The 25,319-nt window shown below is 29.5% G+C and overlaps 1 protein-coding gene across 4 annotated transcripts in view; it reads right to left on the reverse strand.

The window, feature by feature from the left end:
* Positions 1 to 25,319, reverse strand: part of LOC130445191 (Ca(2+)/calmodulin-responsive adenylate cyclase) — a 100,847-nt gene that overhangs the window by 22,492 nt on the left and 53,036 nt on the right. For 3 of the 4 annotated variants that reach the window (XM_056780734.1, XM_056780732.1, XM_056780731.1), the window contains exons 10-19: positions 23,358 to 23,435; positions 18,257 to 18,442; positions 9,359 to 9,637; positions 8,911 to 9,167; positions 7,888 to 8,128; positions 7,290 to 7,671; positions 2,255 to 2,560; positions 1,968 to 2,190; positions 726 to 1,910; positions 427 to 633 (exon numbers count right to left, since the gene is read on the reverse strand). In XM_056780734.1, the coding sequence (XP_056636712.1) occupies positions 427 to 633; positions 726 to 1,910; positions 1,968 to 2,190; positions 2,255 to 2,560; positions 7,290 to 7,671; positions 7,888 to 8,128; positions 8,911 to 9,167; positions 9,359 to 9,637; positions 18,257 to 18,442; positions 23,358 to 23,435 (3,344 nt within the window). The remainder of the gene's footprint in view (positions 1 to 426; positions 634 to 725; positions 1,911 to 1,967; positions 2,191 to 2,254; positions 2,561 to 7,289; positions 7,672 to 7,887; positions 8,129 to 8,910; positions 9,168 to 9,358; positions 9,638 to 18,256; positions 18,443 to 23,357; positions 23,436 to 25,319) is intronic. The other variant, XM_056780733.1, reaches the window with a different exon arrangement.

Genomic DNA, 25,319 nt, shown 5'->3' on the forward strand with positions numbered 1-25,319 from the left:
ATTACCTAGTTGTCATCTTCAGAGACTTGAGATGAAATATTTACTTTGAGGATCTGAAAATGATAACTAGGTAATCGAAAAGCTCATATTAGACAGTATATAACGAGTTTTGATTACCTAGTTGTCATCTTCAGAGACTTGAGATGAACTATTTACTTTGAGGATCTGAAAATGATAATTAGGTAATCGAAAAGCTCATATTAGACAGTATATAACGAGTTTCGATTACCTAGTTGTCATCCTCAGAGATTAGAAGTAAACTGTTTACTTTGGGGTTTGTTTACTTCTAGTCTTTGAAGACGATAACGCGGTTATCGAAACGTTCATATTAGATGGTGTAATAGCGAGTGTCGTTGTGCGTGTACAGGGTGTTGAGAGTATGAATTCGAACTTGGTAAATTAACCGTGTGACGCGTAATTTAGTACCTGTCGAGAGGTGAGACCTTGGCCAATTTAACGGCGTCTTGTCCGGGAGTTCCGGGCGAGGCGCCCCTTTTAAGCGACCCTTCCTTGCTGCTTGCTCTCGGCGAAGGTGACGTGTTGTTGGTGCCGTTGTTGGCTCCTCGTAAACCTAAAGCGAGCGCTTGAATTGCCGCCAGACCGACTTGATGATTGTTATTGTTAGGCGCGTACCTTTACAAAATATCATTAAAAAAAAATAATAATAAAAATATAATCGACAAAAAAATATAAAAAAGAAAAGAAAAAAAAAAAACGAAACTCACCTGACTAACGGTTCCAGCGCTAGTTCTTTCAATTCCAATTTCGGCGGTATGTTTTGCAGCAAATTTTGTTCGTCCAACAATTTTTGAATTTCCCTTTCGAACGGTATGTTACTGATTTTACCGACGGGGCTTTTCGCTTTTCTCAAATCTTTCTTGTCAGTTTGACAGCTACCGTCTTTTTTCGTGCTCTTTTCGCTGCTCGCCGTCGCAGTTTTTTTATCCTCATCGTCTTTCGATGATGATAATAACAATAATTGTCGTATTTCGTCGGTTTCTTTGAAACTTGGCGACCTTTTGAACGAAGACGTTAATTTGTTACATTCCAAAATCGAATCGCTATCGTTTCTAATTCGGTGTCTATCCATATTATTCGGTATCTTTTTCGAGGCGGTACTGCCGCCGCCGCCGCCGCCGCCTCTGGCACCTCCGTTGCTGCTGATGCTTCTAAATAACGGTTTTTGATATTCGAAACTGGCGCAACTTTCGCCCCTACAACTTTCTTCCCCGTCCAATACCGGCGGACTGGTTACTACGGAGGAATCGACGGTATTGCAAGCACCGGCTAACGCCAATAAAGCCGTAGGCGGCAGATTGTTCCTTTTAACGTCGTTGGCGGTATTTCTTAGAGAACAATTCGGCGGGATGTAATCTAGCGAGGCTCTAGGGGACACTTCCGGCGACGATAGAGGATTCACTTGAATATCCGAAGGGAATAGAAATTGTTGGGCGTCGGCGGGCAGAGGTGGCGATACGCAGGGACTAGCGTCCGCGTCGGTGGTTCTGCTGTAACTTTCGTCCGAACTACTTATGCTCGGCGAATGATTCAAAGAACTAATTTCGTCGGCTGAAGAATGGATCCTCTGCGGTATACCCGAAACGAATACACCCCCCAGGCTTTCGTCTGAATAATGACGTTGCAAGGGGTTGTGGCGAGTTTGGATTTTATTTCTAATCGGTTCCGGTGGTGGTGGCGTCGGGTGTTTCCTGTTGTGTTTATTGGGCGATTCTTTGGCCGGTACTTTCGGTAGGGGTTTCAAATAAGGTTTGGTATTATCGACCGGTACCGGCCACGGTGGATTGTATCTCATTTCCGGCGTACCTTGTCTTTGAATATTGTTTTTGTGCGGCGGCAAAGGAGGCGGCGGTAGATTCTCTTCTAACGGTAACGATTTCTTTTTACCGCTTCTGAAAATTATTAATAAAATCACAACGAAGATATTTGATAATCGAAAAATAATCTACCTGAAATTTGGCAACAGCGGTTCGTTTTCGCAACTATTCACGTGATGTGAGGCGGCGGTTTCTCGTAGAGGCGGTAATCTAATGACGTTCCTCGAAGTTGTATAAGAATCTTCCCTTATAGATTGACGGGGTTGTACGGGATTATGTTTGGGGCGATTGTTTAAATCGCTATGATGTAAAAGGGCGAGCGGAGTGGCTACACCACCGTACATATTATTAATACCTACGAAAAAAAAGCGAATATTTGTTAAAAAAAAAATTACTTTCGACTCTATTTATATACTCACTATTCAAATTATTAGGAGTCGATCGGATATTATTTAATTCTTCTACTCTCAAAGTTCCCGGTTGTTTTCTGTCTATCAAAAAATATGTCGTCATATCACCTTTACCTTTAACTTTGACTTTACCGCGACATTGAAATTCGTAAGGGTACGATCTGAGTACTTGGAATACTTCTTCGGTAACTTGAGTATGGTTCGGTAGTCCCGTCGAATCCATACGACTCGCTACGTTTACCGTATTACCCCATATGTCGTATTGGGGTTTACGAGCCCCTATAACTCCGGCTACTACCGGACCGATATTGATACCTACGAATATTGTTGAAAATTGATGTTTATCGCTATGAAAAAGTCGTTTGGTACATAAAAAAAGAAGAAGAATCGTGAATACAACTAATATTTTGACATATAATGATTGAATCTACAAAAAAGAAGAAGTATTCGACGCGTTAATGATAACTATTTACGAAATAATGTTTATATCAACGAATTTTCTTATAAATGGTTGTTTTTCCTCATAAAAAAGACAGTTGGTATATAAAAAAAGAAGAAGAATCGTGAATATAACGAAGATTTTGACATATAATGATTGAGTCTACAAAAAAGAAGAAGTATTCGACGCGTTAATGATAACTAATTCCGAAACAATGTTTATATCAACGAATTTTCTTACAAATGGTTGTTTTTCCTCATAAAAAAGACAGTTGGTATATAAAAAAAGAAGAAGAATCGTGAATATAACGAAGATTTTGACATATAATGATTGAATCTACAAAAAAGAAGAAGTATTCGACGCGTTAATGATAACTAATTCCGAAACAATGTTTATATCAACGAATTTTCTTACAAATGGTTGTTTTTCCTCATAAAAAAGACAGTTGGTATATAAAAAAAGAAGAAGAATCGTGAATATAACGAAGATTTTGACATATAATGATTGAATCTACAAAAAAGAAGAAGTATTCGACGCGTTAATGATAACTAATTCCGAAACAATGTTTATATCAACGAATTTTCTTACAAATGGTTGTTTTTCCTCATAAAAAAGACAGTTGGTATATAAAAAAAGAAGAAGAATCGTGAATATAACGAAGATTTTGACATATAATGATTGAATCTACAAAAAAGAAGAAGTATTCGACGCGTTAATGATAACTAATTCCGAAACAATGTTTATATCAACGAATTTTCTTACAAATGGTTGTTTTTCCTCATAAAAAAGACAGTTGGTATATAAAAAAAGAAGAAGAATCGTGAATATAACGAAGATTTTGACATATAATGATTGAATCTACAAAAAAGAAGAAGTATTCGACGCGTTAATGATAACTATTTACGAAATAATGTTTATATCAACGAATTTTCTTACAAATGGTTGTTTTTCCTCATAAAAAAGACAGTTGGTATATAAAAAAAGAAGAAGAATCGTGAATATAACGAAGATTTTGACATATAATGATTGAATCTACAAAAAAGAAGAAGTATTCGACGCGTTAATGATAACTATTTACGAAATAATGTTTATATCAACGAATTTTCTTACAAATGGTTGTTTTTCCTCATAAAAAAGACAGTTGGTATATAAAAAAAGAAGAAGAATCGTGAATATAACGAAGATTTTGACATATAATGATTGAATCTACAAAAAAGAAGAAGTATTCGACGCGTTAATGATAACTAATTCCGAAACAATGTTTATATCAACGAATTTTCTTACAAATGGTTGTTTTTCCTCATAAAAAAGACAGTTGGTATATAAAAAAAGAAGAAGAATCGTGAATATAACGAAGATTTTGACATATAATGATTGAATCTACAAAAAAGAAGAAGTATTCGACGCGTTAATGATAACTATTTACGAAATAATGTTTATATCAACGAATTTTCTTACAAATGGTTGTTTTTCCTCATAAAAAAGACAGTTGGTATATAAAAAAAGAAGAAGAATCGTGAATATAACGAAGATTTTGACATATAATGATTGAATCTACAAAAAAGAAGAAGTATTCGACGCGTTAATGATAACTATTTACGAAATAATGTTTATATCAACGAATTTTCTTATAAATGGTTGTTTTTCCTCATAAAAAAGACAGTTGGTATATAAAAAAAGAAGAAGAATCGTGAATATAACGAAGATTTTGACATATAATGATTGAATCTACAAAAAAGAAGAAGTATTCGACGCGTTAATGATAACTATTTACGAAATAATGTTTATATCAACGAATTTTCTTACAAATGGTTGTTTTTCCTCATAAAAAAGACAGTTGGTATATAAAAAAAGAAGAAGAATCGTGAATATAACGAAGATTTTGACATATAATGATTGAATCTACAAAAAAGAAGAAGTATTCGACGCGTTAATGATAACTAATTCCGAAACAATGTTTATATCAACGAATTTTCTTACAAATGGTTGTTTTTCCTCATAAAAAAGACAGTTGGTATATAAAAAAAGAAGAAGAATCGTGAATATAACGAAGATTTTGACATATAATGATTGAATCTACAAAAAAGAAGAAGTATTCGACGCGTTAATGATAACTATTTACGAAATAATGTTTATATCAACGAATTTTCTTATAAATGGTTGTTTTTCCTCATAAAAAAGACAGTTGGTATATAAAAAAAGAAGAAGAATCGTGAATATAACGAAGATTTTGACATATAATGATTGAATCTACAAAAAAGAAGAAGTATTCGACGCGTTAATGATAACTATTTACGAAATAATGTTTATATCAACGAATTTTCTTACAAATGGTTGTTTTTCCTCATAAAAAAGACAGTTGGTATATAAAAAAAGAAGAAGAATCGTGAATATAACGAAGATTTTGACATATAATGATTGAATCTACAAAAAAGAAGAAGTATTCGACGCGTTAATGATAACTAATTCCGAAACAATGTTTATATCAACGAATTTTCTTACAAATGGTTGTTTTTCCTCATAAAAAAGACAGTTGGTATATAAAAAAAGAAGAAGAATCGTGAATATAACGAAGATTTTGACATATAATGATTGAATCTACAAAAAAGAAGAAGTATTCGACGCGTTAATGATAACTATTTACGAAATAATGTTTATATCAACGAATTTTCTTATAAATGGTTGTTTTTCCTCATAAAAAAGACAGTTGGTATATAAAAAAAGAAGAAGAATCGTGAATATAACGAAGATTTTGACATATAATGATTGAATCTACAAAAAAGAAGAAGTATTCGACGCGTTAATGATAACTATTTACGAAATAATGTTTATATCAACGAATTTTCTTACAAATGGTTGTTTTTCCTCATAAAAAAGACAGTTGGTATATAAAAAAAGAAGAAGAATCGTGAATATAACGAAGATTTTGACATATAATGATTGAATCTACAAAAAAGAAGAAGTATTCGACGCGTTAATGATAACTAATTCCGAAACAATGTTTATATCAACGAATTTTCTTACAAATGGTTGTTTTTCCTCATAAAAAAGACAGTTGGTATATAAAAAAAGAAGAAGAATCGTGAATATAACGAAGATTTTGACATATAATGATTGAATCTACAAAAAAGAAGAAGTATTCGACGCGTTAATGATAACTATTTACGAAATAATGTTTATATCAACGAATTTTCTTATAAATGGTTGTTTTTCCTCATAAAAAAGACAGTTGGTATATAAAAAAAGAAGAAGAATCGTGAATATAACGAAGATTTTGACATATAATGATTGAATCTACAAAAAAGAAGAAGTATTCGACGCGTTAATGATAACTATTTACGAAATAATGTTTATATCAACGAATTTTCTTATAAATGGTTGTTTTTCCTCATAAAAAAGACAGTTGGTATATAAAAAAAGAAGAAGAATCGTGAATATAACGAAGATTTTGACATATAATGATTGAATCTACAAAAAAGAAGAAGTATTCGACGCGTTGATGACAACTATTTACGAAATAATGTTTATATCAACGAATTTTCTTATAAATGGTTGTTTTTCCTCATAAAAAAGACAGTTGGTATATAAAAAAAGAAGAAGAATCGTGAATATAACGAAGATTTTGACATATAATGATTGAATCTACAAAAAAGAAGAAGTATTCGACGCGTTGATGACAACTATTTACGAAATAATGTTTATATCAACGAATTTTCTTATAAATGGTTGTTTTTCCTCATAAAAAAGACAGTTGGTATATAAAAAAAGAAGAAGAATCGTGAATATAACGAAGATTTTGACATATAATGATTGAATCTACAAAAAAGAAGAAGTATTCGACGCGTTAATGATAACTATTTACGAAATAATGTTTATATCAACGAATTTTCTTACAAATGGTTGTTTTTCCTCATAAAAAAGACAGTTGGTATATAAAAAAGAAGAGGAATCGTGAATATAATGAAGATTTTGACTAGAATGTTTTTTCTTTAGTTAATTAATCGGTAATGAAGATTGGGAAAAATAGTAGCGTGTAAATAAATCAGGCTTAAACCGTTGGACCACGATCAGTTGTTATAAAAAGAACAAAAAAAAGAAGAAAAATCGTCAATTAGATGATGAGACAGTTCGTAGATTGATGGGAATCGTTTTCGCAGGAGTATCCACAGCTTTCAAAGTCGTTTTTGGTGGCAATAAAAAGCAGGGACAGCACCAAGTCTTTGAGGTTTTGGTGTTTTCCATTAAAACAGAAGAAGAAACGAGGAAAATTCGTGTCAATAAATTAAAAAAAGAAGAGGAAAAACACTATGAAGTACATTGGAGAGTAAATGAAAGAAAAATTCACTCTAGTAAGAAAAATAGAACCAAAAAAAGAAGAAGAATGACTTTTGAAGGGTCTGATACACAAACAGAACATTAAAACAGAAGAAGAAACTAGAAAAATGCCGTAAACAACAGGAAAATCCGATGAGACGAGGTGATGGATGGGTGGTTGTTTTTGGACACTATAAATCGAATATTTTGTGATGTTGTGCGGTGATATACAGATGGAGATGCCCGAAACGCCATTTTAAGTTTGTTATATGTTGAAAAATGTCTACTTACCGACTCTCAGCATAAAATTATTATAAGAATTTTCATTAATGTTCAAAAGTCTGTCCCGCATGGCGAAAACGAATTCCACTAAAGTACTGAGATGCGTACCGGCCGTATGTTCATCGTCGTCCAAAATTCTCAGATCGGGCATCAAACCGACGGCCGCCATATAAGTAGAACCTACAGTTTTGATTTTATCAATAGCTTTGAACCTTTCTTCGGATAACAAATCGTCGAAATCCGCTATGATTTCGTTGAGTAAACGAAGGCATTCGACACCCTGATTATTCCCGTCTAATTCCGTATAAAATTCGTGGTAGTTGGTAATCGAAGCGAAGACGACTCCTACGCGCGAGTAGCTTTGATGGTAGAGTTCCTGCGATAGAGTAGTCTGTAAGAAAATTTCGAGGGGGTGGGTTTTAAACCTCGGATGTGCAGTCAACATTTCCTTTTGAGGGATGAACAACGTTCTCACGTAATAACGAACGAAATATTAAATTTTATCGTTAAAAAGAAAATTGTTCAACCTCCCAAGAACGACGACAACGAAACTAATAACACAAATGTTGTCTACACGAACACAATCGACGTTTTTTCTACGACTTACCATGTTATTTCGAAATTGATTATCTAAAAAGTGCGTGGCGACGTGCGCCGGAAGTAAATTGAACAGTATCCTTTTATTCGAATGCTGCAAAGCGTCCATTTCCCTTTTTTCTTCGTTGGCTTGAATCTGCCACAAGAAATCCAATCTGGCCGTCCATTCGACTTGTCTACCGTGCAGTAGAACCGCCAATACGAACATCAACACTTCCACAACGCTCAAAACGTGAAGCGGAATTATCGAACTGTAAAAAAGTTCCTTAACTAACTTTTAAATGTTTTAACAATTTCTATCAACCTTGTCCTCGCATTGGTTCGACTTAGTTCATTTTGAAAGTCGGAACGGTGCCTTACAAACCAAAAATTAGACAAGTCAGAACCTGCATGTACCGGCTGATTTGTTTATAATTGTAGTTTAGTCCCATGCGAGGGGCTGCGAATTATGTTCGTCTACGAAAATGCGGCAAAAACGTCAAAATCAACAATTAAGGGGTTGAAAAGTACATAAAAAGTTTTTGGGGCTATGAAAAGGGATGTTTTGGACTGGCGACGTGGTAAAAATTGGAATTTTAGAAAAGAAAAAAATACAAAATCAATTTTCGGGGTGATATATCTGGGAAAGGGGTGGATTGAGACAACCCATCTAATCTAGACTCCTGAATTTTGTCGCGTATTAAAAATCCCGTAACGATATGGACTGTGAAGCAGGTCCGGTTCTTGTATAATCTAAAACTTGACGTATACGGAATTCTCAAAAATATTATTTACATGTTATACGTAAAGGATTTGTTATTATGGAGTTTCTAACTATTTTACCATACGTTATTACTGTTTTATTACTATTTATTTGTTTACTTTCTAAAACCGAATTATCGAGAAATCCTTTTCGTATAAATAAGACGCTTGTTGATCCCGAAAACATCGGGATAGACGAATAAACGGCGCGTTTAAATAAATTAGTATAGTAAAAAATTAGATTTTTAGTGAATAGTGTTTAGTTTAGTAGTATAGTAGTAGTAGTACTCACCTTACTCTAATATCGTAGCAAAAAAACAGCTCAATATGAGATAATTCGATATGCAAGATGTAAACGGTTGACATTACGACAAGTAAGGAAGCCTTAAGTAATATAGGTAGCCTTAAAAAAATAGCCACAGCCAAATATCCAAGGGCACATGATAGGACGATGTATTGAGGTAAAGGGCAAGCCCTATGGTCCCTACCGTCTAAAGTGATGTTCACAGTAGAATGAGGTATGCAATTTGTATCCGGCAGACACGTAAACTAAAAAAAAAAGTAAAAATATACATTTTAATTATACAAGCTCGCGAAATGGGTCCTTGGACCGGCCCTGTCCTGCTACAATGGAATTTTGAAATGCGGCGACTTCGCGCGGCGCCTTTGATCAACTTTTTATTATAGAAAACGGTTTATTAGAAAGTAAAAAAATATTGTACAGACAGTATTCAACTTACCACGTTGACCTGTGCAACTGTATACACTAAAATGATGGTGAATACCGTAATGGCCAATCTGAGGATGAAACTCTGCGAAATATCCCATAGTATCCAACGTAGTCTTACTGCTAATAAAAGCATGAGTACTACCGCTATCCATACGAAAGAAACGAGAAATAAAATGAAGAGAATGGTGGTTCTTGGTAGTACTATAGCTTGGAGGGTGCTTAGAAGTACTAGTAGAACCAAGGCACAGGCTAAAGTCGAGCTGTAACCCACATCTACGTCGTGGTGGTACTTAAAGAAAAATATCAATGTTTATAATTCATATAAAATCAATTCGATATCATGAATTGTATTCCAGAAAACTGTAGATTCTTTTAATAGTGATAATTTTCGAGGTCAAAGGTCAATGAACTCTATAAAGGAAGTAATCGTTAAAAACTGTCATTTTATTATCCTAGATTATTTTTTTTTTTTTCGAACAAAAAACCCTTTTATGCAAAAAATTATTTTTCAATTTTCAAATCACATTTTGTTTCATAATTTCTAACTTTATGTTATATAACTCGCTTTGTATAATTATGAAATGGGTGTCGTATTTTTTTTATGATAGTATTAACGTTTCTCTTTCGATTTTTTTGTATTACAACGTTGCCAGTTCGCAACTGTAGGTACTATAAATTTATTAGTGTTATTTTTCGCAAAAATGTTTGCTTGCAAGTTTCACCTTGTATATTTCCTAAAAATATGAAATTGATGAATACACATATATGAAGTCACTTAGACACACATTTTCTTAGTTGATTCATGCAAAAAACAAATCGATATCTCATATAGTTTCCGAAATATTAATTTTTTTATACAAGCATGTCAGAAATTCGTAGTTTTTTCATAAATATGGATTTATAGAGAAGATATATGTAAAAAATTATGTTTCCTTACGTATTTTTTCTAGTAGAAACCAGAAATCTCATCAATACTCAAATCGAAATTATAGTTTTCCGGAAAATTGAGGACCAAAAACGATGATTTTTCAATTTTCGAAACAAAAATATTAAATTTGATTTTAAAACTTTTAATTTGATGCTTTTCAACTCGCTTTGTATAATCACTAGGAAGTTGCTGTAATTTTTTAAAACAGTATCAAAGTTTTTCTTTCGATTTTTTTTGTATTACAACGTTGCCAGTTCACAACTCTAGATATTATGAAATTTTATAGCGTTATTTGTCAAAAAAAAAAATTATATCGACTTTCACCCTGTATATTTCCCACAAATATGAAAAAGAAAGAATTTTATATGAATAGTAATTGAGATACACGTTTTCTTAATTGATTCAAGCAAAAATCAAATCGATATCTCACATAGTTTCCGAAATATTAATTTTTTTATACAAGCATGTCAGAAATTCGTGATTTTTTTTTCAAAAAAAAAATGAAAATATGGGTTTATAGAGAAAATATGTAAAAAATTATGTTTCCTTATGAACGTTTTTCTTTCGTTTTTTTTTGTATTACAACGTTGCCAATTCACAACTGTAGATATTATGAAATTTTATAGCGTTATTTGTCAAAAAAAAATTATATCGACTTTCACCCTGTATATTTCCCACAAATATGAAAAAGAAAGAATTTTATATGAATAGTAATTGAGATACACGTTTTTTTAATTGATTCAAGCAAAAATCAAATCGATGTCTCACATAGTTTCCGAAATATTAATTTTTTTATACAGGCATGTCAGAAATTCGTGATTTTTTTTTCAAAAAAAAAAAAAATGAAAATATGGGTTTATAGAGAAAATATGTAAAAAATTATGTTTCCTTATGAACGTTTTTCTTTCGTTTTTTTTGTATTACAACGTTGCCAATTCACAACTGTAGATATTATGAAATTTTATAGCGTTATTTTTCAAAAAAAAATTATATCGACTTTCACCCTGTATATTTCCCACAAATATGAAAAAGAAAGAATTTTATATGAATAGTAATTGAGATACACGTTTTTTTAATTGATTCAAGCAAAAATCAAATCGATGTCTCACATAGTTTCCGAAATATTAATTTTTTTATACAGGCATGTCAGAAATTCGTGATTTTTTTTTCAAAAAAAAAATGAAAATATGGGTTTATAGAGAAAATATGTAAAAAATTATGTTTCCTTATGAACGTTTTTCTTTCGTTTTTTTTGTATTACAACGTTGCCAATTCACAACTGTAGATATTATGAAATTTTATAGCGTTATTTGTCAAAAAAAAATTATATCGACTTTCACCCTGTATATTTCCCACAAATATGAAAAAGAAAGAATTTTATATGAATAGTAATTGAGATACACGTTTTCTTAATTGATTCAAGCAAAAATCAAATCGATGTCTCACATAGTTTCCGAAATATTAATTTTTTTATACAGGCATGTCAGAAATTCGTGATTTTTTTTTCAAAAAAAAAATGAAAATATGGGTTTATAGAGAAAATATGTAAAAAATTATGTTTCCTTATGAACGTTTTTCTTTCGTTTTTTTGTATTACAACGTTGCCAATTCACAACTGTAGATATTATGAAATTTTATAGCGTTATTTTTCAAAAAAAAATTATATCGACTTTCACCCTGTATATTTCCCACAAATATGAAAAAGAAAGAATTTTATATGAATAGTAATTGAGATACACGTTTTTTTAATTGATTCAAGCAAAAATCAAATCGATGTCTCACATAGTTTCCGAAATATTAATTTTTTTATACAGGCATGTCAGAAATTCGTGATTTTTTTTTCAAAAAAAAAAAAAAATGAAAATATGGGTTTATAGAGAAAATATGTAAAAAATTATGTTTCCTTATGAACGTTTTTCTTTCGTTTTTTTTGTATTACAACGTTGCCAATTCACAACTGTAGATATTATGAAATTTTATAGCGTTATTTGTCAAAAAAAAATTATATCGACTTTCACCCTGTATATTTCCCACAAATATGAAAAAGAAAGAATTTTATATGAATAGTAATTGAGATACACGTTTTCTTAATTGATTCAAGCAAAAATCAAATCGATGTCTCACATAGTTTCCGAAATATTAATTTTTTTATACAGGCATGTCAGAAATTCGTGATTTTTTTTTCAAAAAAAAAATGAAAATATGGGTTTATAGAGAAAATATGTAAAAAATTATGTTTCCTTATGAACGTTTTTCTTTCGTTTTTTTGTATTACAACGTTGCCAATTCACAACTGTAGATATTATGAAATTTTATAGCGTTATTTTTCAAAAAAAAATTATATCGACTTTCACCCTGTATATTTCCCACAAATATGAAAAAGAAAGAATTTTATATGAATAGTAATTGAGATACACGTTTTTTTAATTGATTCAAGCAAAAATCAAATCGATGTCTCACATAGTTTCCGAAATATTAATTTTTTTATACAGGCATGTCAGAAATTCGTGATTTTTTTCCAAAAAAAAAATGAAAATATGGGTTTATAGAGAAAATATGTAAAAAATTATGTTTCCTTATGAACGTTTTTCTTTCGTTTTTTTTGTATTACAACGTTGCCAATTCACAACTGTAGATATTATGAAATTTTATAGCGTTATTTTTCAAAAAAAAATTATATCGACTTTCACCCTGTATATTTCCCACAAATATGAAAAAGAAAGAATTTTATATGAATAGTAATTGAGATACACGTTTTCTTAATTGATTCAAGCAAAAATCAAATCGATGTCTCACATAGTTTCCGAAATATTAATTTTTTTATACAAGCATGTCAGAAATTCGTGATTTTTTTTTCAAAAAAAAAATGAAAATATGGGTTTATAGAGAAAATATGTAAAAAATTATGTTTCCTTATGAACGTTTTTCTTTCGTTTTTTTTGTATTACAACGTTGCCAATTCACAACTGTAGATATTATGAAATTTTATAGCGTTATTTTTCAAAAAAAAATTATATCGACTTTCACCCTGTATATTTCCCACAAATATGAAAAAGAAAGAATTTTATATGAATAGTAATTGAGATACACGTTTTCTTAATTGATTCAAGCAAAAATCAAATCGATATCTCACATAGTTTCCGAAATATTAATTTTTTTATACAAGCATGTCAGAAATTCGTGATTTTTTTTTCAAAAAAAAAATGAAAATATGGGTTTATAGAGAAAATATGTAAAAAATTATGTTTCCTTATGAACGTTTTTCTTTCGTTTTTTTTGTATTACAACGTTGCCAATTCACAACTGTAGATATTATGAAATTTTATAGCGTTATTTTTCAAAAAAAAATTATATCGACTTTCACCCTGTATATTTCCCACAAATATGAAAAAGAAAGAATTTTATATGAATAGTAATTGAGATACACGTTTTCTTAATTGATTCAAGCAAAAATCAAATCGATGTCTCATATAGTTTCCGAAATATTAATTTTTTTATACAGGCATGTCAGAAATTCGTGATTTTTTTTTCAAAAAAAAAATGAAAATATGGGTTTATAGAGAAAATATGTAAAAAATTATGTTTCCTTATGAACGTTTTTCTTTCGTTTTTTTTGTATTACAACGTTGCCAATTCACAACTGTAGATATTATGAAATTTTATAGCGTTATTTTTCAAAAAAAAATTATATCGACTTTCACCCTGTATATTTCCCACAAATATGAAAAAGAAAGAATTTTATATGAATAGTAATTGAGATACACGTTTTTTTAATTGATTCAAGCAAAAATCAAATCGATGTCTCACATAGTTTCCGAAATATTAATTTTTTTATACAGGCATGTCAGAAATTCGTGATTTTTTTTTCAAAAAAAAAAAAAAATGAAAATATGGGTTTATAGAGAAAATATGTAAAAAATTATGTTTCCTTATGAACGTTTTTCTTTCGTTTTTTTTGTATTACAACGTTGCCAATTCACAACTGTAGATATTATGAAATTTTATAGCGTTATTTTTCAAAAAAAAATTATATCGACTTTCACCCTGTATATTTCCCACAAATATGAAAAAGAAAGAATTTTATATGAATAGTAATTGAGATACACGTTTTTTTAATTGATTCAAGCAAAAATCAAATCGATGTCTCACATAGTTTCCGAAATATTAATTTTTTTATACAGGCATGTCAGAAATTCGTGATTTTTTTTTCAAAAAAAAAATGAAAATATGGGTTTATAGAGAAAATATGTAAAAAATTATGTTTCCTTATGAACGTTTTTCTTTCGTTTTTTTGTATTACAACGTTGCCAATTCACAACTGTAGATATTATGAAATTTTATAGCGTTATTTTTCAAAAAAAAATTATATCGACTTTCACCCTGTATATTTCCCACAAATATGAAAAAGAAAGAATTTTATATGAATAGTAATTGAGATACACGTTTTCTTAATTGATTCAAGGAAAAATCAAATCGAAGTCTCATATAGTTTCCGAAGTATTAATTTTTTTATAGAAGCATGTCAGAAATTCATGATTTTTTTTTCAAAAAAAAAAAATGAAAATATGGGTTTATAGAGAAAATATGTAAAAAATTATGTTTCCTTATGAACGTTTTTCTTTCGTTTTTTTTTGTATTACAACGTTGCCAATTCACAACTGTAGATATTATGAAATTTTATAGCGTTATTTGTCAAAAAAAAATTATATCGACTTTCACCCTGTATATTTCCCACAAATATGAAAAAGAAAGAATTTTATATGAATAGTAATTGAGATACACGTTTTCTTAATTGATTCAAGCAAAAATCAAATCGATATCTCACATAGTTTCCGAAATATTAATTTTTTTATACAGGCATGTCAGAAATTCGTGATTTTTTTCCAAAAAAAAAAATGAAAATATGGGTTCATAGAGAAAATATGTAAAAAATTATGTTTCCTTATGAACGTTTTTCTTTCGTTTTTTTTGTATTACAACGTTGCCAATTCACAACTGTAGATATTATGAAATTTTATAGCGTGATTTTTTAAAAAAAAAATTATATCGACTTTCACCCTGTATATTTCCCACAAATATGAAAAAGAAAGAATTTTATATGAATAGTAATTGAGATACACGTTTTCTTAATTGATTCAAGCAAAAATCAAATCGATGTCTCACATAGTTTCCGAAATATTAATTTTTTTATACAAGCATGTCAGAAATTCATGATTTTTTTCCAAAAAAAAAAATGAAAATATGGGTTTATAGAGAAAATATGTAAAAAATTATGTTTCCTTATGAACGTTTTTCTTTCGTTTTTTTTGTATTACAACGTTGCCAATTCACAACTGTAGATATGAAATTTTATAGCGTTATTTGTCAAAAAAAAATTATATCGACTTTCACCCTGTATATTTCCCACAAATATGAAAAAGAAAGAATTTTATATGAATAGTAATTGAGATACACGTTTTCTTAATTGATTCAAGCAAAAATCAAATCGATATCTCACATAGTTTCCGAAATATTAATTTTTTTATACAGGCATGTCAGAAATTCGTGATTTTTTTCCAAAAAAAAAAATGAAAATATGGGTTCATAGAGAAAATATGTAAAAAATTATGTTTCCTTATGAACGTTTTTCTTTCGTTTTTTTTGTATTACAACGTTGCCAATTCACAACTGTAGATATGAAATTTTATAGCGTTATTTGTCAAAAAAAAATTATATCGACTTTCACCCTGTATATTTCCCACAAATATGAAAAAGAAAGAATTTTATATGAATAGTAATTGAGATACACGTTTTCTTAATTGATTCAAGCAAAAATCAAATCGAAGTCTCATATAGTTTCCGAAATATTAATTTTTTTATACAAGCATGTCAGAAATTCATGATTTTTTTCCAAAAAAAATGAAAATATGGGTTTATAGAGAGAATATGTAAAAAACAATGTTTCCTTATGAACGTTTTTCTTTCGTTTTTTTTTGTATTACAACGTTGCCAATTCACAACTGTAGATATTATGAAATTTTATAGCGTTATTTGTCAAAAAAAAATTATATCGACTTTCACCCTGTATATTTCCCACAAATATGAAAAAGAAAGAATTTTATATGAATAGTAATTGAGATACACGTTTTCTTAATTGATTCAAGCAAAAATCAAATCGAAGTCTCATATAGTTTCCGAAATATTAATTTTTTTATACAAGCATGTCAGAAATTCATGATTTTTTTCCAAAAAAAATGAAAATATGGGTTTATAGAGAGAATATGTAAAAAACTATGTTTCCTTATGAACGTTTTTCTTTCGTTTTTTTTTGTATTACAACGTTGCCAATTCACAACTGTAGATATTATGAAATTTTATAGCGTTATTTGTCAAAAAAAAATTATATCGACTTTCACCCTGTATATTTCCCACAAATATGAAAAAGAAAGAATTTTATATGAATAGTAATTGAGATACACGTTTTCTTAATTGATTCAAGCAAAAATCAAATCGATGTCTCACATAGTTTCCGAAATATTAATTTTTTTATACAAGCATGTCAGAAATTCATGATTTTTTTCCAAAAAAAATGAAAATATGGGTTTATAGAGAGAATATGTAAAAAACAATGTTTCCTTATGAACGTTTTTCTTTCGTTTTTTTTGTATTACAACGTTGCCAATTCACAACTGTAGATATGAAATTTTATAGCGTTATTTTTCAAAAAAAAATTATATCGACTTTCACCCTGTATATTTCCCACAAATATGAAAAAGAAAGAATTTTATATGAATAGTAATTGAGATACACGTTTTCTTAATTGATTCAAGCAAAAATCAAATCGATGTCTCATATAGTTTCCGAAATATTAATTTTTTTATACAGGCATGTCAGAAATTCGTGATTTTTTTTTCAAAAAAAAAATGAAAATATGGGTTTATAGAGAAAATATGTAAAAAATTATGTTTCCTTATGAACGTTTTTCTTTCGTTTTTTTTGTATTACAACGTTGCCAATTCACAACTGTAGATATTATGAAATTTTATAGCGTTATTTTTCAAAAAAAAATTATATCGACTTTCACCCTGTATATTTCCCACAAATATGAAAAAGAAAGAATTTTATATGAATAGTAATTGAGATACACGTTTTCTTAATTGATTCAAGCAAAAATCAAATCGATGTCTCATATAGTTTCCGAAATATTAATTTTTTTATACAGGCATGTCAGAAATTCGTGATTTTTTTTTCAAAAAAAAAATGAAAATATGGGTTTATAGAGAAAATATGTAAAAAATTATGTTTCCTTATGAACGTTTTTCTTTCGTTTTTTTTGTATTACAACGTTGCCAATTCACAACCAACTGTAGATATTATGAAATTTTATAGCGTTATTTGTCAAAAAAAAATTATATCGACTTTCACCCTGTATATTTCCCACAAATATGAAAAAGAAAGAATTTTATATGAATAGTAATTGAGATACACGTTTTTTTAATTGATTCAAGCAAAAATCAAATCGATGTCTCACATAGTTTCCGAAATATTAATTTTTTTATACAGGCATGTCAGGAATTCGTGATTTTTTTCCAAAAAAAAAATGAAAATATGTGTTTATAGAGAAAATATGTAAAAAATTATGTTTCCTTATGAACGTTTTTCTTTCGTTTTTTTGTATTACAACGTTGCCAATTCACAACCAACTGTAGATATTATGAAATTTTATAGCGTTATTTTTCAAAAAAAAATTATATCGACTTTCACCCTGTATATTTCCCACAAATATGAAAAAGAATGAATTTTATATGAATAGTAATTGAGATACACGTTTTCTTAATTGATTCAAGCAAAAATCAAATCGATATCTCACATAGTTTCCGAAATATTAATTTTTTTATACAGGCATGTCAGAAATTTCAAAAGAAATTATCAAAATCGAGTTTGACCCTGTATATTTTCTACAAATATGAATCTGAAGGCTCCAAAAATTTCTCCACTCACTTGATCTTCTTTATGTCTATCCTTAAAACAGAGAGTGACTAAGTTGACGTGCGTCGATTTTTCCCTATCGATACTCCTTGCCTCGATGGCCTGACCCAAATATTTATTCACCCTATTCGAAGGCTGGTGGTAGACGCTGGAATGTCTCTTCTTAAAAGGCCTCTTAAATTTTTCCGTCACCTTATTCTAAAACAGAAGACGAATTAGTCGACAAACCATTAGCATACTGCAGAATCAACCAACTAAAAAAAAATTGTTTTAGTACTAATTTAAAAGTGAAATTTAACAAACAAAATTTCTGAATATATTTTTTTTAAATTGGTCAAGTCTTTGAAAGTATTTGAAAGCAAAAAAAGCGTGTCTACAATTTTACTGTGAGATTTATGTGCAGAAATATTTTTTGTGTCGAGGGATCCAAGCGATTGAACTAGCAACAACAAACCAAGCCGAAGTTATTAGTGCATTTTTTCAATATAAAATTTTAGAGTATGTGCAGTTTTTTTTTAAATATCCTTTCATCAAAATATTTTTCAAGATATATATAAATTCAAATAATTGTTTTATTGAAATTATAAAGTGACAAAAGTTATTACTAAATTTCTAAAATTTATCATAATTTGTAATAATAAGCGCGGTTGCCAGACCAACTATTTTTCCTTGTAACTAATATTTTTAAAACGAAAAATTAATTTAATAGAAAACACTAAGTCAAAACTAGATCTACTACACATTAGGGTTAGTAAAAAGGCATTTTTTTTATACGTAATGTGTCGTATTATACAGTGAGGAAAAAAAAACGACATTTTCGTTATTTTAAGAAATTCTGATTTTTATTTTTAAAAATTAAAAACTGGAATTTATACCAGGGTTAATGTAGTTATACAGGGTGGCGCAATAGAACGTGCATATTTTTTTCGCGAAGGGGGGGGGGAGGCATGAGTCGATTCGACGCAAAACGTCTCGCTATTTGTGTTAGCACGTTTTACGACAACCATCGTTCAGCAAAGGAATTATTGGCCCTTTCTTCTTTGAACGACTAATTTCCCTAAGGGGTAATATCCCTTGGTACCCGCGTAGCCCCGACTTGACGTTTATTGATTTTTTTTTGTGGGAACACGTCAAACATGAAGTCTACATGAACAATCCGATGAAAATCGGTCAGCAAAAGAAAAATATCCGCCCAGAATTGGCAGCAATTTATTTTTTTTTAGCCTATACTTGATAAATGCATGTTCTATTGCGTCACCCTGTATATAATCCAGTTACAACAAGCCGTGATTCGGTTAAATTGTTCAAAATATAAATACGGATGAAATTTTTAAATCCCCCAATGTGTGTAAAAAAATTAACTAAAGGTCGAAGGTAAAAAAAAAAATGATTATTTCTTCATTTTTAGCAAAATTGTAAGTTTTCTCAAAAAAATACCTCAGACGAAAATTGTGGATCATAAAATTATCTACAAAAAACGTATCGATACTTTTTTTCTTACGATCCACCGTTTCTGAGATATAAGGATTCAAAAAGTTGTAAAGGTAAAAAAAAATAGTTTTTCGCGATTATCAGCAAAACAGTGAGTTTTATCATAAAATATTTCAGATAAAAATTGTAGATTATAAAATTATCTACAAAAAACGTATCAACACTTTTTTTCCTACGAGCCACCGTTTCTGAGATATAAGGATTCAAAAAGTTGTAAAGGTAAAAAAATTAGTTTTTCGAGATTATCAACAAAACGGTGAGTTTTATCAATAAAATATTTCAAATAAAAATTGTAGATCATAAAATTTTCTACAAAAAACGTATTGATACTTTTTTTCTTACGATCCACCGTTTCTGAGATATAAGGATTCAAAAAGTTGTAGAGTTAAAAAAAAAATAGTTTTTCGCTATTATCAACAAAACGGTGAGTTTTATCATAAAAATATTTCAGATAAAAATTGTAGATCATAAAATTATCTACAAAAAACGTATCGATACTTTTTTTCCTACGAGCCACCATTTCTGAGATATAGGGATTCAAAAAGTTGTAAAGGTAAAAAAATTAGTTTTTCGAGATTATCAGCAAAACGGTGAGTTTTATCATAAAAATATTTCAGATAAAAATTGTAGATTATAAAATTATCTAAAAGAAACGTATCGACACTTTTTTTCCTACGAGCCACCATTTCTGAGATATAGGGATTCAAAAAGTTGTAAAGGTAAAAAAATTAGTTTTTCGAAATTATCAGCAAAACGGTGAGTTTTATCATAAAAATATTTCAGATAAAAATTGTAGATCATAAAATTATCTACAAAAAACGTATCGATACTTTTTTTCCTACGAGCCACCATTTCTGAGATATAGGGATTCAAAAAGTTGTAAAGGTAAAAAAATTAGTTTTTCGAGATTATCAGCAAAACGGTGAGTTTTATCATAAAAATATTTCAGATAAAAATTGTAGATTATAAAATTATCTAAAAGAAACGTATCGACACTTTTTTTCCTACGAGCCACCATTTCTGAGATATAGGGATTCAAAAAGTTGTAAAGGTAAAAAAATTAGTTTTTCGAAATTATCAGCAAAACGGTGAGTTTTATCATAAAAATATTTCAGATAAAAATTGTAGATTAAAAAATTATCTACAAAAAACGTATCGACACTTTTTTTCCTACGAGCCACCATTTCTGAGATATAGGGATTCAAAAAGTTGTAAAGGTAAAAAAATTAGTTTTTCGAGATTATCAGCAAAACGGTGAGTTTTATCATAAAAATATTTCAGATAAAAATTGTAGATTATAAAATTATCTATAAGAAACGTATCGACACTTTTTTTCCTACGAGCCACCATTTCTGAGATATAGGGATTCAAAAAGTTGTAAAGGTAAAAAAATTAGTTTTTCGAGATTATCAGCAAAACGGTGAGTTTTATCATAAAAATATTTCAGATAAAAAATGTAGATTATAAAATTATCTACAAAAAACGTATCAACACTTTTTTCCTTACGATCCACCGTTTCTGAGATATAAGGATTCAAAAAGTTGTAGAGTTAAAAAAAAATAGTTTTTCGCTATTATCAACAAAACGGTGAGTTTTATCATAAAAATATTTCAGATAAAAATTGTAGATTATAAAATTATCTACAAAAAACATATCAACACTTTTTTCCTACGAGCCACCATTTCTGAGATATAGGGATTCAAAAAGTTGTAAAGTTAAAAAAATTAGTTTTTCGAGATTATCAGCAAAACGGTGAGTTTTATCATGAAAATATTTCAGATAAAAATTGTAGATTATAAAATTATCTACAAAATACGTATCAACTTTTTTTTTCCTACGAGCCACCATTTCTGAGATATAAGGATTCAAAAAGTTGTAAAGGTAAAAAAAAATAGTTTTTCGCGATTATCAGCAAAACAGTGAGTTTTATCATAAAATATTTCAGATAAAAATTGTAGATTATAAAATTATCTACAAAAAACGTATCGACACTTTTTTTCCTACGAGCCACCGTTTCTGAGATATAGGGATTCAAAAAGTTGTAAAGGTAAAAAAAAGTTAGTTTTTCGCGATTATCAGCAAAACAGTGAGTTTTATCATAAAATATTTCAGATAAAAATTGTAGATCATAAAATTATCTACAAAAAACGTATCAATACTTTTTTTCCTACGAGCCACCGTTTCTGAGATATAGGGATTCAAAAAGTTGTAAAGGTAAAAAAAAGTTAGTTTTTCGCGATTATCAGTAAACATTGAGTTTTATCATAAAAATACTTATTACAAAAATTAAATATCATAAAATTATCTATAAAAAACATATTAACACTTTTTTCTTTACGATCCACCGTTTCTGAGATATAGGGATTCAAAAAGTTGTAAAGGTAAAAAAAATTAGTTTTTCGCGATTATCAGCAAAACGGTGAGTTTTATCAAAAAAATACTTTAGACGAAAATTGTAGATCATAAAATTATCTACAAAAAACGTATCAACAATTTTTTTCCTACAAGCCACCGATTTTATATTTCGAACAAGTTGTGTCTAATTTGACCGGACTAATAGACGATTTGAATCAGGATTTCTTGGAATAGCGAAAACACAAATTTGAAAATTCTCGGGAATGAAATGAAAGATCAAAAAAAAAAAAAATTAGAATAGAAAACCAAAGTGAGTTTTAACTCACATTAACGTCGTTTTCTTGACAGGGAGCGATCTCTTGACGGGGTGAAATTTCTCTATGAAGAACCCTTTGTAGTTCTAGCACCTATAAGCCACATTTAAATACTAAACTAGCTAGAATCGAAGCAATACTACTACTATGGTTAAAAAACATGTAACATTGAACGTAATTGGAAAAATTTCGTTAAAAATTTCCCAATTATCGTTTAATACTAATTATATATCCTTCATCCATCAAATGTACCCTTAGGGAAGGAAGAGAATGCTCAAGATTTCCAGATTAATTCGCTTCAAAGTTTTATAAACAAATTTTCAGTTCGGGTCGAAAACTTTTCGTTCAATTCTCGTATTTTTCATTATTTTATTAATAAACTTGGCGTATTAATAAAATTGGTGTACCCCTCGTAACGAAATGTGTCAAAATTTTAAAAGCAAATCCCGTTGTATTCGGGGACGTTTTTTTCACAAAAAAACATTTTTAATTTCAACCAAAAACCTCAATTTATTTATTTCTCAATACGAAATCCTCTACCTTCCCATAACCACATAAAAATTCATTAAAGAATATCCGTAATTGTTATTTTTCACCCTTAAAACTATTTTCATACGACAAGCCCAAAAAACTCTCGTTTCATGTCGTGAAATTTCCAAAATTTTCGGGGCAAAAAGTGAAAAATCATTTTTACGTTTAAAATGGCTTCACCCCCGTATTACCCCAGATGAATGGAAAACTTATGGAGCTAATATTCCACGGGGTGACTTCCTACATTGACAATCGATTAATTAACGGCAAATTTTGCATAAAATGACATTTTTTGAGGTTTTTTTTGGTCCGCTAATTTTTTTTTCGCGGAGAGAAAATTTCGAGGGTGAAAAATAAAAATAACGTGAATAGGAGGGTGTGTGTGTGTGTGCCGGTTAAGCTTTACGGTGTTTGGAACTCACTTTGCTGGTACTCTGCGCCTGGGCGCCACCCTCGCAAGTCGAAGTATCGGCGTGTAGGGCCCTTTGGAGGTCTAGTACCTACAAACCCACAATTACAACACCACGGGGTGTTTTTTTTCTACTCTTTTATTATCTTTGTGTTTGTGTTGGGTTTACTAAGGGTGAATTTTGAATCTACACTAAGATTGCTTCGAAATAATTACGTTTTTTCTATAGACATAAACTTGACAACACTGGAAAATTGATTTTCATTTTTATATTTACGATTTTTGTTTTATTTCGAAGCAATACCAAAATTTGTAAAAACTACTTGGTGCTGTGCAATTTGGTGAGTCAACTAAACAAATTCGAGACATTTGGCACTGTCTATACAAAAAATTAAAACAGATAAATTAAAAAAACTCAATAAAATTTTGTTTATAAAAAATAACTTCGCGTAATTTTGAAAATTTGAAGAGTACCCCCAAAACTCTCTCGTGATGCAAAATTCCCACCCGCGAACCTAGTTTTCGTAGTGGGATTGTGGCAAAATTAAACACCAAAGTGTACTAATTCTAATATATTTTTACATTAATTAATTGGGAATTTCGGTGCGTTTTATGGAATATATTTTGATAAAATAACGTCGATATTTTTACCTGTCTAATTTTAAAACAGTAGAGACCTAAAATCAAGACGATTTAGAAACATAATCATATCAAAAGGTGTAAAAAAATAAGAAATTAAATTAATTTTTTCTATTATTACGATGAAGTATTCGAAAGTTCGGAAATATATTAGAATTAGTACACTTCGGTGCTTAATTTTACCACAATCCCACTAATAAAATCCTCTTAATACATATATACAGGGTGTACTATTTAAAAATCATGATTTTATCACTGTTATTTTGCGATTGTATAGACTGTCCCTAAATTTGTTACAGTTTATATACAGAGCGAGACTAAATTAAAAAGTAAAAACATTATTTTGTAAATAAGTTGATTTCTAAAATAGATTATTGGAAAAATAATGGATTTTCTTCTTAATTGAGACTTGCTGTGTCGTATATATTGATTTCCAAAAATGCTTCAAAAAATATTATTTTTTCGATATTAAATTGAAAAAAATTCAAAAAAAAAAGTTTTTAAATCGTATTTTATTAATACCGAAACTACTAAAACGTAAAAAATTAATATTTTCATCCCCCGGAAACCCCCAAAATATCAACAATTATAATATTTCATATAACCAATAAACTAATCGAGAAAATATAATTTTTTGAAGCTATTTTTTTTGGTATTTTTTTATAAAAATATTTATATTTACTTACAGTTTTAGAAGTAGTTAAAGACAGATAAAGACACTTACCGCATCCTAAAAATGCAAAACAACACCGTCATGCAATAATTACAACATTCAGCAAAAATATAATAATCAAAATGCAAAATTAAATAAATTATTAACATTCCTTAATTTTTATTCAAACTATTTACATCAAATTTCAATGTTAGTAAAATGGATTCTACTCAGGTACGTTTCATTATAAATAAAAAAACTTTTTAGACCTAAAATGGTTTCGTCGAGATGTCGCCGGCTACTTTGGGTACTTAGTTAAAAAAATAGAGATGAGGAAAAACGGATAACGCTATGGAATAAGTAACTGTTTACATCTACATTTTTTAATTATCAATATAACGAGATCGTGGGCATTCCTGGGTCATGTCGTGTTGATAAAGCGCCGTTTCGACGAGACAAGACACTAGTACACACCAGAAACAGCGATTATTAACCGTGTTTCGTGGGTTTCATAGCGTGCAAAAGATTGAAACGGTTACAGGGTTCAGCAATTTAACTTTTGCCACGGACAAATCGCGACATCATCCACCATATTCTCTAGATTTAGCGACGTGCCACTTTTTATAGTTGGTTTTCGTAGTTTAGGTACTTTTTAGGCTACCCTCGTAAAGCCGATTATGATAT

This window comes from Diorhabda sublineata, chromosome 6, assembly GCF_026230105.1.
Source record: "Diorhabda sublineata isolate icDioSubl1.1 chromosome 6, icDioSubl1.1, whole genome shotgun sequence".
Taxonomy (NCBI): Eukaryota; Metazoa; Arthropoda; class Insecta; order Coleoptera; family Chrysomelidae; genus Diorhabda; species Diorhabda sublineata.